This window comes from Poecilia reticulata, linkage group LG22 (genome assembly GCF_000633615.1).
Source record: "Poecilia reticulata strain Guanapo linkage group LG22, Guppy_female_1.0+MT, whole genome shotgun sequence".
Taxonomy (NCBI): Eukaryota; Metazoa; Chordata; class Actinopteri; order Cyprinodontiformes; family Poeciliidae; genus Poecilia; species Poecilia reticulata.
In genome coordinates, this window is record NC_024352.1 from 7,288,535 (window position 1) to 7,305,855 (window position 17,321).

At 40.8% G+C, this 17,321-nt stretch overlaps 1 protein-coding gene across 22 annotated transcripts in view; it reads left to right on the plus strand.

Annotated features, from left to right (window-relative positions):
* Nucleotides 1-5,119: 5,119 nt before the first annotated feature.
* Nucleotides 5,120-17,321, plus strand: part of tnika (TRAF2 and NCK interacting kinase a) — a 66,530-nt gene continuing 54,328 nt past the window's right edge. For 5 of the 22 annotated variants that reach the window (XM_008399204.2, XM_008399202.2, XM_008399205.2 and 2 more), the window contains exon 1: nucleotides 5,133-5,566. In XM_008399204.2, coding sequence (XP_008397426.1) covers nucleotides 5,510-5,566 — 57 coding nt within the window. In that variant the 5' untranslated portion in view covers nucleotides 5,133-5,509. Of the gene's footprint in view, nucleotides 5,567-17,321 lie in introns of all 22 variants that reach the window. The other 17 variants (XM_008399193.2, XM_008399194.2, XM_008399199.2 and 14 more) reach the window with 10 other exon arrangements.

Consider the following 17,321-nt stretch of genomic DNA (forward strand, 5'->3'; position numbering starts at 1 on the left):
GGAGCGGGAGAAATGAGAGACTGTCAGAGTTGTCAGTTGAAACAAACGGGAAAAAAAAAGAAAAAAAAAACGCTGATGACCCATTTTATTTTTGACTCCGTATCTTAATGTTGTTTTTGTCACGCCCAGCTTTTGAATCATCCAGCTCGACCTGAAAGCAGCAGGGTGAGAAAACATCTTATGGACTCTTGTGAATAGGCACTTAAACGGGACCAAGAGGTGTTATTTTAGGAGAATCTGCTCAGAAATGTATGTTTTTGAGTGTCTGTATTTGTCAGTGCATTATTTATGAATTGTGAAGCATTAAACACTTTATTTTTAGTGAATATGGTGGTTATCTTATAACGGTTGTTTGTTTGTAACTTAACTGTACTGTCGTGCAGCTGTCTAACTCCTTGTTCTCCGTCTGTACAATCTGAAGTCGTTCTAATTTTTGCTTTTTAATTTAACGCATTGTGACACATTAAAGTCTTCGCTTCTTTCGACCCGCAAAAAGTAAACGTCGTAACGTCTCGATCTGTGTGCCCAGCACAGACGTTTTTATTGTGATTGTGTTCACAATAAAAATGTCATTTGTACCCCTGACTGTAGCATTTTAATGTTTGATCTGGTTTATGGTTTTTCTCAGATGTTTGAAGAGTTAATGTGGAAACGCCACAGAACTGCTGCAGGGGTTTCATTAAAAAGTTTGAAAGGGATGATGAATTGGCAGACGGGCAGTTCCCCAAAGGAAAAAACACTTTTTTAAAATAATTTTTTAAAATTTAATTACATTTTTTTTTCTACTTGTGCGAAGTTGCTATGCTTACGGCGGTAAGCAGGAATCCAAAAGCCAACGCGTCATTAATGAATCAGTAAGTGGTTTGTAGGGTGGAGTGGAGTTCCGTGGAATTCCAGGTGAAATCCTGACGCATTCCTACCGACGGGCCAGCTTTGTTTGAGCTCAGCTTTCTTCTCCGGAACGATGACGGTTTCTGAATTCTTCCTCAATTCCAAATCTTTAAAGACTTTCTTTTGTTAGCGAGTCTCTGTTTGTTTTTTGTTTTGAGATGGATGAGAGAAAAAGAAAAGGGTTGCTTCTGTTGTTCTGGAAGACTGACAAAAAATAAACAAATCTGTTGTTAGCTTCCATTCCTCCAATAAGAGATTCTGCTGCCGATGTGTCATGCAGTCATTTCAACTGAACTCCTGGTGACTCTCAAGTCAGGACAGGAATCAGAATAAAGCCTGCGTGCACTCAGGTGAGGTTAGATCTTCACCTATTGTAACTTGTCATCCTGCATAATAGCCCCGTCACCATGGCAGCAGCATAGTATAACCTATATGGTTCCACTCGCTACATTTTCCTCGACCTCCATTTATCTTTTTCAAGTTCTACTGAGCTTCTCATATGAACTACAATGCTCCTGAGAACGATTACCAACGGCACTGGATGACATTGAGAAGGACTGTTGGGACGACGTGCTGAAGTTTGCTTGTCTGAAACGAGTAGCAGCTTCTTAAAGAGACAGAGGCCCGATTTCAAGGTGTCTGATGTGGCTGTGATGCGACGTCAAGTTTCTTCTAAGTTGTTTTTGATACAGCATTTTCACAACAACTGAAGGTGACATAATTATCATGCTATCAAATGACATTGTGTATTTGAAAAGTACTGTATAGCTCACCCTTTAAGAGGTCATGCTTACCTCTCATTTAAAATGTGCTTAAAGCTTTTGGTGCATAGAAAAATCAAAATGATTGAAATAATGTGTCACAACAGCCACCCATCAAGTGAAAGTCTCTTCTGAATTATTGGGGGGGGATGCCTGCTTTGCATTTTCAAGATTTTATTTATTTGCTTAATGGCAGAATATGTGCAAGGAGAAGCGCATATTTACCTTGTCTTTACAGTTTCTCATTGAACAATATTAAAACAGGTAAGTAATGTATGACTGTCCTGTGTTTTCTTTAATGAGCACTGCATTCACTGTATCAAGTTGTGCTGAATTGCTTTAAGGGTGTGGGAGTAAAAAGAGGTGAGTAAGTATGCCGCACCTTTCAGATTTGTAATAGAAAAAGTTTTGAGAACCTGAATTTCTTTTTCTGCTTTACAGTAATGAAATACTTTGTGTGGGGCTATCATCCATCCATCCATCCATCCATCCATCCATCCATCCATCCATCCATCCATCCATCCATCCACTCATTTTCTTTCACCTTTGTCCCTCAGTGGGGTCAGGGGGGTTGCTGGTGTCCATCTCCAGCTAACGTTCCAGGCGAGAGGCGGGGGTCACCCTGGACAGGTCGCCAGTCTGTCACAGTGGGGCTATCATGTAGAATCCAATTAATAAAAGTTTATGGTTGCAGTGTGACACAATGTGAAAAACATTAAGGCGTGTAAGTACTCATGGAAACCACTGAAAATATTTATTTACAAATAAAGTAAACAAAATCCAGTTGCACATTTTTTTACTGTAATGAAAGTATTTAAGTACAAATAAAATAAAGAAATGTAAAACAATAATTAAACAAAACCTTTAAACCTTTTTTTTGAGTCCAGAAAAGCAGCAGAAATTTAGGAGTTGGAAGTAAAAGACCTGAACTGAACCGATTTCAGGGCATGGTGCTGAACATCGCATACGGAAACTGGCACGACGGGCTCTAATTTCTACAAAACTTATTTCCATCTCATGAAATAAAAATAAAAATTCTAGAAATTCTCGGTTTTACCGTCTCAACTTTCCACCTTTGGAGAACAAAGTGAGACATCAGTCAAAAGCTGGAAAAGGAAATGAGACTAAAGAGAAGTGAAGCAGGAACGGAAAACTGTCTGAAGGTGGTTTCCACCCCGGAAAATTAAACTAAGCTTCCTTCTCCCGGAGGAGGACAATTATAAATTCTTAAAATTGCAAATGTAACTGTTGACCTGTTTCCTTTGCGTGGTGTTGTCAGTCGCTGGTTTTGATGTGATGAAGTGCTGAGTGATGTAGGATAAGTGTTGATTATTTTTATTAGCCACAGCCAGCACCTAAATTTAAATAAAGTACTGGTAGATTGTGGCTCGTGATCTTCCCGCTGTTGATTTCTTTCTTAAAATATCTTTCAGAAATGAATTAAAGCTCCAGAAGAATGATTTCAAGTGCATATTTATCTTGAACTTGTCTAACTCATTAGTCAGTTTCACTGGTTCAATGCCATATACAAATAAATGCCAGGTTAAGTATGCAAGTAGGCAAGGCTTCCCTAAATGAACACAGTTCTGGGATAAAGTATTTGACTCCATACACATTTCTTCAGTTGTTTTTTCTCTTAAGCCGTGCATAAATGTTTCACTTCATCAAACAAACTATAAAAAAGTAATCGTCTCCTTGTTAAAAAATGAATTGCCTGTAATTACCCACACTGGCCACCAGAGGCCAAGCGGTGTGGAATCAAGGAATCACTGAAATGGAAACTGTTTCACAACATTAAGTAGGCCAGAGGATTTAAAAAAAAGCAACATGTAGATCCCTGTTCTAAAGAAATTCAAGAAAGGTGATAAATTCATTGACATTAATAACAATGGAAAGGATTACAAAGTCATTTCTAAGGCTTTGGGACTCCAGTGAACTACAGGGAGTGTCACTTATCCCCAAACAAAGAACACTAGAGTGGCCAGAGTCCAATATAATTTATCTAAGAACACAGTGAAGACTTATGAAAGAAGTCGCAAAAGTACCAAAAAAAACCCATCAAAACATAAACCCTTTCAATTGTCATTGTTCTCAGAGCCCATTCCAAGTATTAAAAGAGCACGAGTGAATGGAAGTGTGAGCTTTAAGAAAACACGTTTTAACCAGGTGTTCCAGTTAGGATTATCACAGAGGACATGCGTTCCACATCCATTCACCAGGTGAACTTTGGAAATGCTGCACTAAGAATACTTCAGATTCTTTCCGGTGGAAAACATCTTCCAGAAGTTGCCGTTTGATTCAAATCTGAAACACTTTAACCAGTCGCTGATTTAGAGGGATCAAATCACATGCCAACTTTAGCTCTTCAGGACCATAGCATCTGATTTCTAACTCAATTTAGCAATGTTGTAACTTAAAGAAAATGTAAGGTTGGTGTGTAGTCTTGGACACTTGTAGGATGTATTTTAAACACTACAGAAATATAAGCTAAAAAAAATCCAACTATTTCTTATCTTGGGTCAGTTGATTATAGGGAGTTTCTTTGACAGCAAACAAAGATAAAGTAACAGGATCCACAAAGTCTAAATTCCCAGAGGGTTATTTGCTGTGATCCTTAGAAAAAAAATTTCAACACTTATTTACTTTTTTGAGGGCAACATTTTCATTGACAAATTAAGAAATCATTAAGATGAAAAAAAAGTTTAAGAAGAAAAGTACGGCACAAAGGATTCCTCTTTTATTAACTACATCTTATTTTAATTTAACAGAAACTAGGACAATTCAGTGACTTTTACACGAAGCTGATTTCTACCAATTTCTGATTCCTATGTTCATTATACTTGGCTACATAGCCACAGTTTTCAAAAAGCGACTGTGTTTTTTTTTTTTGTTGCCGACTATAGACATCTTTTTCCCCTGATCAACAACATAGAAAACAATCAACCTAAAGAATTAGGAAATATGTCATTTTGTTAAAAAAGGGAATAGTGTGAGAATTCAGATTGATAGTTCATATTTGTTTCATTATATAGCAGGCTAGAAAGACATGACAATAATGTTGCTTTTGCTTTTTAATGCAAACATTAAACTAAATCAGTACAGATTGGTGTATTTTAGATTGTTTAATCTGAAGGTTGGAAATCTTTTTTTTTTTTTTTTTGAGGAATTTAAGCCTTATGGAGTTTTATTAATTTCCATTTTTACAGAATTAATACATGGGTTTTGCATAAAATCCTAGTAGTAACTTCCCCTAGGGAGAATATTTTTGACCCTTATGGCTTTCCATATTGCCCGGACGCTATTCATATAAGAGCCGCCACTGGAGACAACGCGACACATTGATCACAAATAAAAAAAAAAGAAAAAGGAAATGTTATTAGACAGAAAGCTTGGAGGAAAAGATTGTGAAAAAAACAAAAGTTTGAGAGCGCTTACAGCCTGAGCAAAACCAAACCCCGCCCGGTGACAGGCGTGGTTTCCCGAGGAGGCAGTGCGCTCTCCTCCCGTCTACCCTTGCATACCGCCTGGCTGTCACAGCAGCAGCAGCAGCAGAAGCGATCCATCCTCCGCAGCGCTTCACCTTTGCTCAGTGTACTTCCTTACATCCCGGCAGACATGGAGCTGTTCTCGCCCTCCGTATTCCGCGCCTTTGCGCTTTAGCCGTGCGCTCCCGAACCAAAGCACGGCCGGGCAGAGCGACAGGCACCAGCGTTATATTCTCTTGGTCCAGCAAGAGAGAGCTCACGGTAGAGAGGAGGGGAGTCCAGAGAGGAGGACCACACGCTCGGTCGTGACAGCAGAGGCCGTTCTCGGATATTTGGCAAACTAAGAGTGGCTTCTTTTTGTTGTTCTCCATCATGGCGTGTGACTCTCCAGCTCAGAGCCAGTTTGAAATCGACCTGTCGGCTTTGAAGGTGAGACGATATCCGCCGGATTCTCTTGTGTGGAAACATCTGAGAAATGGCTCTTTCATTTCTTGCACCTGACCGTGCAGCCTCAATGACAACAGCCGGCAGTAGAGCAGAGCAGAGCAAAGGGCTGCTTGAGGCGGATATGTGTTTGTGTGTGTGTGTGTGTGTGTGTGTGTGTGTGTGTGTGTGTGTTTGTATTGGGGGGGAGGTTGCCACAAATCTGGCATATTAAAGATGATTTTCATAAATAGAATTAACACACATGACACCTGGTTTAACATCTCGTCGTTACAGAACAAACATGATGCATGACGTGGGATTGAGGATGTAGCTGTGATTTTTGCTGACCTGGATTTTGTGCATTATAGGTCCACCAGTCTAAATGTTTTCGATAAATATAAACCTTTTCTACCACTCCCTGCTGATTCTCATGAAGTTTTTTATTTATTTTAATTTTATAAAAATGCATCTAGTTTTGCCCCAGTTGCATTTTTTGAAATGTAGATTTTTAGTGTATTTTGTGAGGGTGCTCCTCCAGCCTACCTGTGGTTACTACAACCTCTTAGTGAAAGCTGTGCATTTGTGTGATGTCAAAGGATTCCGTTTTTGGAAGGTTTTTTTTTTGTTGCACTTATCTAATGTGTTGGTGTCGGTAGCAAAAGAAAAAGGAGGCTGCAAACAGGAGCTCTGAGAAACAAAACCACAGCTCTCTAACGCCTTCTCTCACAGAGCAGTTGCAGAGTCTGCATGCAGTAACCTGGTTTCCCATGCGATCGATTGTGCCTGTATGGCCATTTTTATGCCATTATTGGAAATGCTGTAAGTACCTGCCTCCTCCTGTGTCTTTATTATCTCAGAAGAGCGGATGAGTTCTTGCACCTGCACTCTGTTGTTCCCCTTTTGCTAGTAGTTTTGCTCCTATTTTTATTTCAGTCAGCCTCAGCTGGGCTTGACGTTAGTAGCTTTCGCAATAATCTGTCCATCAGCCGCTTCACCTCCCTTCCTGAGCCGGTCAACAAAAATAAAAATGTAGGGGAAGTGTCCACGCACCGGGTCTCACTGCATGCATGTCTCGTTCTTTTAAAGCAGGGGTGTCAAACTCCAGTCCTCAAGGTGCCACTGTCCTGCAGTTTTTAGATGTGCTACAGGTACAAAATACTGGAACGAAACGGCTTAATTACCTCCTTCTTGTGTAGATCAGTTCTCCAAAGCCTTGCCAATGACCTAATTACTCTATTCAGGTGTGGTGCAGCAGAGGCACATCTAAAAGTTGCAGGCCAGTGGCCCTGGAGGACTGGAGTTTGACACCTGTGTTTTAAAGGCATAATGCTAGACTGGCTCACTTGGTAAGGCCTGGGGCCAGCTCCAAGGACACGCATGCACAAACTGCAACATGGAGATGATCATTTTACAAGATTATGCAAAACTACAAATTGTCCATGAGAGTTCATTGGGGGAATGTATTGTCTTCTTCTAGACATGCTTTGCAATGCTTCTGCATGACAAGTGAGTGCAAAGCTCTGCAGGAGAAACAGAGTGTGTCCTAAGTGTTCTCTCTGCGCCAGTGTTTATTTATGTGGTTGTTAAAACAATCAAATATATCAAGACCTGAGTTATAAAGGCAACCAATTTGGATTATTTTGCTAATCAAGTCCTGGATAAAACAAATAGTACAGTATATTCATTTTAAGTTGAGTTCTCAGGACTTGAAAGCTCTCCAGAATCATTGACTCCCACCACAAGTAGGGTATCCAACGAAAGGCCAGTGCCTAAACAAGCTGGCATTTCACAATTAATAAAAAGTTGAGTGGAAGGAAAAAGTGTGAAAGACATGCAGCACAAGCAGCAGGGATATTCTACCAAAGAGTGATCCAAAGTCTTGCTTTCTAAACAAAGAATATTTGAGCTGATTTTATTTTATTTTTTTTAGTTTTAGGTTCGTTTTGCATTATAGATGATCAGATTTAAAAGAAAAAATATGTAATGACTCAAGATTAAAAACTTTTATTGAAATGTTTTTTTAACTTGAATAACTAACTAACTATATAATGTGTAAAAAAAAAAAAATAGCTGCGCTCTCTTGAGTGTGCCTTTGGTCAATATTTCAAAGCTAAATCAATCTACCTAAAATAAACAACACTGCTGAAAACTAATTTTAGGAAATCGTAACTTAGAACTTAAACTATCTTGTTATCGTGTCTATGTCGACTTGACGCATTCTTTGGTCAAAGTGTGAAACTTGAACTTGGCCACCACGAGCTTGTGGTAGCTAATTAGCGGGTGAAAACATTACGTGTATTTTAAGGAACTATCACGTTCTCTTGTAAGGCTAAAGTCTATACTGCAACCCATTGATCTTACAGGTGATATTTCAACGTAATTCCCTCATCTTAGTGTTTCTTCTCTCAGACGTTGGAAGAAATTTGGTCAAGTCTGATCAGTCCACTGTTTCTTTGTGTCAAAATGGCAACCTGTAAAAAAAATAAAGAAGCCCCCCCTCTTTGCTTAATACAGTTTTAGGTAGTAATTTTACACGCATTGCTACATAACATTGCATCCCATCATTTGGATTAAAGGAAGAACCCCCAATTTTTTTTTCTCTCTTTTAATGTTGTACTTGTTTTTGGACTGGCAGGCCAATTTGTCCCAAACACCTGTTCTGCTAGTTGTGCGGAAATGTTTCCCATGTGAACAAATCTTGGGTCAACAAGAAAAGGCATTTCGGATGACAATTGAACATGCCAGAACATGCCCAGGATCTCTTCAGTAGCAGATGACAATACAGACAGAGACCAAGATGAGTGCAGAGTCAACCGCTGCGCCGACTAGACGGGAAGTAGGTCAGCTGTGTCTGACGCAGAAGGGCGGTGGGGGTGTTCTGGTTTGTGATTGTTACTCTGGTCGTGGTGCTGATGGTGGAGCATTGCACTGTGAGCAGGTCTGCTCGACCATCACTCACACAAACACACAGGAAGACTCAAAGAGACAGAACCTGGTAGAGAGAAGTGGTTTTTCATGTTTTGCATCCTCTGCATTTTTTTTTCTTTTGTCCATGAGCTTCGTCAGCTCTCTCTCTCTCTCTCTCTCTCTCTCTCTCTCTCGCTCTCTTTCTCTTTCTTCGACATTTGCTGCTGTCTCACCTAAAGCCCCAGCAGCACCTGTTATAGATTCATGTGGCATGACTCACAATGACAGCCAAAAGCCACAAGGTTGAGACATGTTTCTTTCTTTTTTTTTTTTTAAAATCATTATTATTATTTACATATTTATGTTTTTGGTTTACAGACAGTAGTTTTTATTTATTAGGACACAAGCGTGGTTAGGTCAGCGGTGTCCAAAGCAGTGGCTCATCCAGTCAGCTGACAGGAGCAACAGATGGTACACCAGCAGGAAGTTCACAACACACACACACACACACACATGCACGCATGTGCACAGAAACTAGCGGTGGAGTAATCTGCTGTGCAGGGATTCAGGTGAGAGATCTGAGATGAAAGCAAAAGCAGGTTAGGATGAGGGAAGAGCGAGATAGCAGACTCTATATTTTTTTTCCACAAAAGTCAGTTGCCTTTCTTAAGTTATTGGTTAGGTGACTTTTAAAAGCAATTTGTTACAAATATATATATATTTTTTGAAATTAAAGCTGCATAAGATGTGAGTCGGTCTAGCAGATTGTATCCCACTGATGCACACTGAGGTTTGTGGGTGTAGTGTTAGAAAACTGTAAAAGGTTAGAGGAGACTTTTGAAAGGCACTTTCAATTAATTTGAACTGAAAGTGCAACAAGGCAGTTTGAGGTGCTTTACATCATAAAAGTGTGAAACGAGCAATAAACATCACATTTTGTCAAATTTTATCATAAAAATCATCAATACACGTGAAACATGTTGACCAATGTCCCGTTTTCTACTAATCAAAGGCGACCCTAAACGGGTCGAGTTTAGAGACGCTCTAGCGTTTCATCTGTTTTGCTGTCTTCTGGAAGTTTGTTCCAGATTTGTGGTGCACGGATGCTGAATGCCGCTTTTCCGTGTTTGGTTCCGGTTCTTGACCCGAGTGGTCTGGAAGGTTTATACAACAACGATAACAGATCTTTAGTGTATTTTGGGAAACGACTTCGAGGGAAGGACGGACCTCATAAAGAAATGATTCATCCGTTTCTTTAAGAGCAGAGAAAGAGAATGGTAGAGTCTGGTCTCGGACCAAAGGTGTTGATGTGACCAGTGACTAAAGCAGTCCCTCTTCAGAGCCTCTCTCTTCCCTCTCTTTGTTGCCCAGTAAGGCCACATTCCTCGGCTCCTATCCACAGACGCCATAGTAACAGGGCCACAGCAGAGCCCAAGGCTTACACAGATCTTATTCATGAATAGTCTATATACTGTATGGCAGTTTGTCGCTGAGAAATACCCCTCTCCCTTCTCTCCCTCCCTCCCACGGTGCCTGCCTGCTTCTCTAGCTGACCTATTTTTTTTTTCTCTTCCTCTCTCAAGTCTGTGATGGAGTTGTGTCCTCTGCAAGTATAAAATGGTTTTTAAATGTGTCGTTGGACATGTTTTGCTTGCGCATGGAAAGTATAATTTCTGCTTTAACAAAACGCCAACAAACGGCCGCGCGTTGTGGTTTTAAAATGAATTCAAGCCGACATTAACCAACAACATGCTTCAAAGGCCAGTCTGTAAAGAGCGCCGTTGAATAACGCTGCGCAGCGGTGAGTCGCGCAAAAACGATGGCACGGAAACGGCAGAAGGAGAGAGTCAAAGGTTAGGAAGAAAGGATGAGGGGACGAATGGATGGCAGAGGGAGAAAGGTGTGAGATGACAAGTTGGCTGCGATGGGTGGCTAGACGTGAACAGCCTATGGGTTGTGTAGAAAGAAAACAAACCCAACAATTCTGGATCATGAGTTGTCCTCTGCCTGCTGTAAATCCGTGCTCAGGCGCAGACTCCTGGTAATGTAAAGTACATGTCTGGGTAGGGAGTAAAGGGAATTAGGCTACAAGTACATCTACTTGTCTAGTGGAAGTGGTTTTATATGAGGCATACCCGCCCCCAGCACGACTCCTATCATCCTCTTAGGGTCTCTAATTCAATCCACCCCAATTTCTGAAATGTGTCTTTTCTATAGACGTGAACTGTACTTCCCATGCAACTCTAAAGCAGAAACACATACAGTGCTATAGGTAGGCTGGTATGGAAAAAATATATTTTTGTGCTAATAATAACACATTAACATATATGTATGCATATAGCCAAATGTAATACTATTAATATATATTAACAGCCTAATTAATGTGCATCAGTTATTTTTAATACACATTATTTGGGCTATCTATTCTGGTAGCCTACATTCTGCTTCTTAGCGGACATTTTGTTTACGGCTTGCCAGCTCAGCTGTAGTTTTAAAACTGCGATGGCGTAGGATTAAAAACCCCCCAAAACAAAACAAAAAACATTCAGTGGTGCAGTTGTAGTTATGGACCCAAACGCAGGCAGGAGGGAGACACAATGATTTTAGAAGTTATCTAATGGCAAAACTTACAAAAACAGGCAAGAAGGACAGACAGGGAAGACTTCAACAGGAAGCAAAAATGGGGCTAAGATTGCAGGAAAGCAGGAGAGTCTGACAAAGGAGCATAAATACATTTGGAGGGAGATTATTGGGGCGAGTCCAATTAGCTGATGCGAAGGAAAAAAACTGAATAAAATGAATAATGTCTATGCAACAGTTACAGACAGTAGTTTTGTAGTACGCAAGTGCGATTTATGTCATGGCTGAGAACCATCATCCCCCGAAATATGCCAGGTAGATGTAAAGTATCACAAGGATCACTGTGGACATTTGGAAATGCGGCCAAATACGGCACGCCGTTTTTATGCGCAGCACTTTGCATAAAAAACAGCCTCACTTTCTTTTAACGAAAGTTCTGGGTCACTATGTTTATTAGTCTTCAAGAAATTTTTACTACTCCGTGCCTTAGTGATGAGGGTTGTAGTTTATTGCCAGCTGACATTTTTCTGGATGTTAGATAACCAGGTGGTATAAAGAGTTCAGCCTTCAAATTCAACTCAAGTACAAAACATCCAGGGGGAGAAAGTACAGTTTTCCAAGGCCTCCATTTCACTGCTTACAAGACTCAAAGTTTATGTTGTCAATATTTATGTCTGTAACTACATGACGGTACAGTGCTGCTATCCTCATACTGAAGAGCATGAAGGGGAACTTTCTCGGTGTAAGCAGGTGGTTTGAGTGTTGTGTCTGTCGGTGTCCGTCCCTGCAGTTTTGCACCGTTTGCTGTTTTTTGTTTTTTTTTACCTTGAGGAATGTGCTCACTTGTCTCACGTATGTTCCGATTAGCTCGATTAGTGCGGTTAGCGTGAATAACAGTATTCCCTTCATGTGTTTCTAACTATTTCACATGATCCTAACTGTGAGGTTTTCAAAACTAATGCCAGCATTTCCAGCCATAACAGGACCAGGTGAAACAGAGCTACACCTTCAGCTTCCTGTTTTCTGTTTTGCTGAAGTTGATCCCAACGTGCCACTTCGCATAAAAACAGCCTCACTTTCTGTTAATGAACCGTCTTCATATCTGGGTCTTCTCTCACGTCATTTAAACACATCCCTGATATTGAAGTTGAGTTTTCTTCTTGTTGTCTGTTCAACCAAGTAATGTAAAAAAAAAAAAAAAAGATTTGATTTTTGTTTCTGATCAGCTGATCACCAACAAGCATACTCTAGAAATCCTTACATTTGCAATACATTACCTTTCTTAAGAACCCTTCTGTTGCAATGTAGCTAAAAATAAGCACTATTTGTGGCTTTTTTTTAATAAGTTGGTCAAGAACCTGTGATAGCTGTGTAATAAAATGTGTTGTTTATTACGGAAATATTAACCGGGCTCAAGTACTGAATGTTGCAACCAAGGCTTATTATCAAAATAGAGGAAGTTTCAGGCCACTGTAGGTTTGGTGAGTTTTGGCTTAACACTGGAACAAAACTGATTCATTATTCCCACATCAGGTGTCAGCTGGATGACTGCTATGTCCCCCTCTTTCCTCCCTTATTTACAAGCGACTGCAGATGTAACGTCTAACTGGTTTTCAGCAGCCTGTTTTGACACTCACTATGATTCATCAGCCGCGACTCGGTTCATGTGGCAGTCATGTGACCCTCGCAGACAATCGGCAGGGAAGCAAATATAAAACATGAGGGAAAAAAAGAAAAAAGAGGAAGGGGGTATAATTGTTGCAGCCATAGGCAACTTTAAATAAGAGTTGCGCGCGTATGCACGCATGCACGCACACACACACACACACACACACACGCACACACACACACACACACACACACACACTAACTAAGGCTGGCACGTGCTGAGAGCTCATTTCGCAAGTGGCCTATAAATTATGAATGGTACTGTGCTATATTTTCTCCAGCCAGCCTGAGGACATGTATGAAGTGGAGCAGCAATAGTACATTGTTTCTCATTCTGTGCATTCAGGAGAGAACCTGTAGGTATGCATCATGTGTCAATGTCAATACACACACACACACACACACACACACACACACATTTACAGGACACTCTAGGCAATATTCTTTCCTTTTGTTTGTTTTGCTCTGACCTGGTCCAACTGTTTTCGTGTGTGTGTATCGCCGGCAAAGAAAGCAAAGTGCACCTGAAGTCTGCAGGGAATTCCTGTCAAAAAGTGTGCATGCCGCTCCGAGACTTGATTTAAACACACTTGCAGAGAGGCGAAGGAAGTGAGGGCAGCGAAACGTAGTCAACCTGTGTCAGATGAAGCCCTCATGGCAAGACGAACAGATTGCAGAAGCTTGATTTCTGCCAGCGCTCCTTGACCGGCTTTTTACGTTTCATGCCCACTCTTTTTCGTCAGGACGCTCGCACGATAGCCCCCTTCTGCCCCCCTTCTGCCCCCCTTCGCTCCCCCGTCTGCTTTATGTAGGAGTGTTTTTTTTGTTTTTTTTTCTTGTGGCAAACTGCGTGAATGTGTGCGCAGGTTCCTGCTTCTGAAAGTGTGAACGAGCGAGACGGCGAGAGGATGTGCTTGAGACGGAGAGTGAGAGAATGAGTTTGTCGATGTGTGCATGTGAGGAAAAGTGCATAGGGGTGTTGGTGTTTATAGCGCACAACAACAAGGCAGAGGTGTGGGGGTTGGGTAAAAGAACAGGAAAAGGAAGAAGAGAGGGGAAAAATGCACAAGGCTCCTCGTTCAGAAAACAGCTGACAGGTTTGACAGGCCTGCTGAGAGCCACAGAAACAAACATGCAGAGACGGGGCAAGAGGGAGGAAGATGTGGGGAGACGGAGGGGGATGGAGTTAAAGCCCAGAGATGATCTGCTTAAAAAGGATAAAACAGGCAAACATCTTCAACCTGCCGTGTAGATAAGTTTTCCTTTAGCATTCAAAACGTTATTTGAAAATACAATTTCCACCCTCCCTCTGGCCATAATTCTACAGTTTCCTCTTTGTGGAAGCAAACAGAGAGCGGCTTGTGATGCCAGCAGACAAGCCATGAATGTGAAGTATAAAAAAAAGAGAGAAAAAAGCAGGATGATGAAAAAACTTGCTAGAGACATGTGATAACATAAAAAATAAAAATAGCTTCTAACCAGGCAAGAGTTGTTCTGGAGAGTGTTATGCAATATTCTCTATTCAGTTTTGCGTTTATTCAAAATGCAGTTGTAAACAATCGTGTGATTTGTATGGGTGACTGAAGCCTCTCGGTTTTGCCTCCAGTGAAACATCCTCAGTTCTGTCACTGTTAATGCTTTCAAATGGAGTTCGTCCTGGAGTAGAAAAAAAAACGAAACAAAAGCATCAACAAAGCCTGGATACACAACCGTCTCTGGACAAGATTCACAAAACGAGAAAGGACTACACAGCTGAGTGCCTGGAGACGGATCTCGGCAAGTTGAGATGGATTGGAGTTACTTTAGATGGAGCAGTGAGAGGAGGTTATTTCTTTCTACTGGTTCACCACTTCACTAAAAAACACGTGTGCTAGAGGGTGCCTGTGCTAGCTTTCATTAAGGTTTAGCCAGCTGTAGCTTTTGTTAGCTTACAGTGAGGGAAGTCCTGATAGTATTCCAAATATTAGCTGTGGGTTAGTAATTGGTTATCGAATGAGCGACACTGGGGCAGCTGATCACACCTGTTGTTGCCAAACAGTGTTGCTAAGCTGTCTCTGCGACACTTTAACTCTTTTGAAGCCCAAAGCATTTCTGAATCCAGCTAATTTCAATATAGACATAAGTACTTAAGCTTAAAAGGGGGAAAAAAAACCCAAAGTGGTTTCCTTTGTCTGCTCCAGGTTAGGTTCACGTTGTTACCAATTTGACAAAATGTTCTCCAGCTGTTGCAAGTGCCTGAATGAACACCTCTCTGACGTAGTGATTTCCAGTATTTCTTCACTCTGAAACCACTTCAACACCGAAGAGCTTTCAGGTTAGCATGTTTTTGTTTGTTCTTATTCAGTGATCTGAAAAAGATGGTATCTTTCAGCTCCCAAATGGGTATTCAAGCAGAAAACCTGCCTGTTTCAGTGCCTATCCAAAGTGTTTGTATATCTATGCTTTCTGAACATAGTTTGCACTTTACAAGTTGTTTCTGTTAGATTTGATATCTACAAATACCTTTGCGTAAATGACTAATATTGAGGACAATAATATCCCCACACTTTCTTGAAATAAAAACCATGTCCACAGTGTTCATGATTTTACCAAAGAATTAGGGGTCTGGAAGTCCTAAGCCTTTGGGTGGACCGTCACTATTACTTGTGCCTGTCCATTCAGTCACTATTACTTGATTTAAATCAAGTGCAAATTGGATCTTCCATAACTTAGGATTCCTAAATTAGGATTAAAAAGTAGTTAAGCCAACAAACTGTTGAGCAGCATGTGAGACATTGTAGCTGACGTTACAAAACCAGCCACTCTTAAACCGATCTAGAAACTGAGAGTAAGATATTTGTCACTGAATATTTTGTTTTTACTTATTTGTAATGGGCACATTTAAAATGTTGAGTCATTTACTTACCTTTAAATCCCTTGGACATTGAATTCGTTCCCAGCTTTATTCAGTTTGACAGCACTGGGCATGAAATATATGGCATTGCAATGTGTTATACCAAACGTGCCAAGAACACTTAAGAAATTGTGGACTATAAACAATGAAGTTTGCTGTTTACCTCTTAAGTCCATGGCAACACGACTACTTTAAGACTTTGGCGATGCCCGGGATGCAAGAGTCTAAAGGGTTTAAAGGGTCCAGAGACTTTCTGGGCCCCTCAAGCATATTCACTGTTGGAATGAAAAGCGTGTTGGCAGGAGGAACTTGTCCTGGAGTCTGTCAGGAGTGAAAGACGGCTATGTAGATAAAGCAGGAAGCAATAGAGAGACATAGATGGACATCAGCTGGTTGGAAAACCACAGCCAGAGAAGTGGAACAGGAGGAAAGAAAGGGAGAGGGAAGGAGAGGGTAAATGCCAGCTATTGTTGGAATGCCGTAGCAACATGCAAGTGGAGAAGCAGGGGGGGAGGTGTGTGTGTGTGTGTAAATTTGCAGGGATCAGTGGGTTTCATGCTCTATCCGAAGTTCTTCCAATTCTGTGTTGGCAACCTGGCGTCTACGGACTTGAATTAGTGTGGACGCTAGCCTGAGACAAGTCGGCACTGCATTCCTAAACAGCAAACACTTGGAGAGTGGGAAGTGCAGGAACCTGCTGCTGGGTGAAAGAAAAACTGTTAAAGGAGGCCACCCTGTGGGCTGCCGTCTTAGGAAGGCCCAGGATGTTATTACAGGTTGGTAGGAAAAGGTGTCCCTGTAATTTTAGCTCTTCCTTAAACAAACGGAATGGACAAACTCAGGTTTGGGCTTTTGTCAGAGTCACAATAAAACCAGGTCAGGTAAGCTGATAAAAAAAATGAGATAACTGAATTATGATGAGAAGAGGTGGAACTGAGCTAAGCAGAGGCAGAATCGGACACCTTGGTGTTTTCCCTTTGGTTTCCAGACTATTTGGGTTCCTGGAAGATACTTTTGTTCCCTCGTTTCTGTAATAGTGGGTTTATCAGAGCGTATGAGGTAACAACTTTGAGCCTGGACTTAGGATTCTGGTGTTGATGAAAGTATATTGATAACTTGAAATTATCTGCCGGTTTAGCATAGATTATTTTCCCTGTGATTATTGTTTGTAGCATGCTTCAGTTTGTTAGCATGGTAACATTTTTTTAGCTGGTACAGAAAACGTGAGCAGGATGAATGACGGTCATTTTTCTCAAAATTTCACAGTAAAATACGTGAAAGGTATTCTGTTGATATTAACAGGTCTACAAAACTAATAAAAGGTCGTCTTTACAATAGTGTTCTTCAAACTATATTCTCTCCTTATGGTAAATCACGTTCTGAAGGAAACGGTGAGCTACTGCCCACCGGAGAATACAATTCAAAAAGAGAAAAGGCAACTTTTGCTGAACATGTGCGGATCATGCCTTTCCTGGCTGACACAGATTTCTGATTATATTTCAGGTTTAGAATTTGACTAATTTCATTAAAAATAAATAAATAAAAATAAAAAAAGGCTAAAAAACCAAAGCAATGAGTAGCTGTTTCTTTATTAAACCATGGAGTTTATAATCTGACTAAAAATGAATGGAGTATTTTTATTTGCATTCTGCTACAAAATTATTCATACCTTTGGCAGATTTATGTCTTTGAGGTCTCTACCAGATTCAA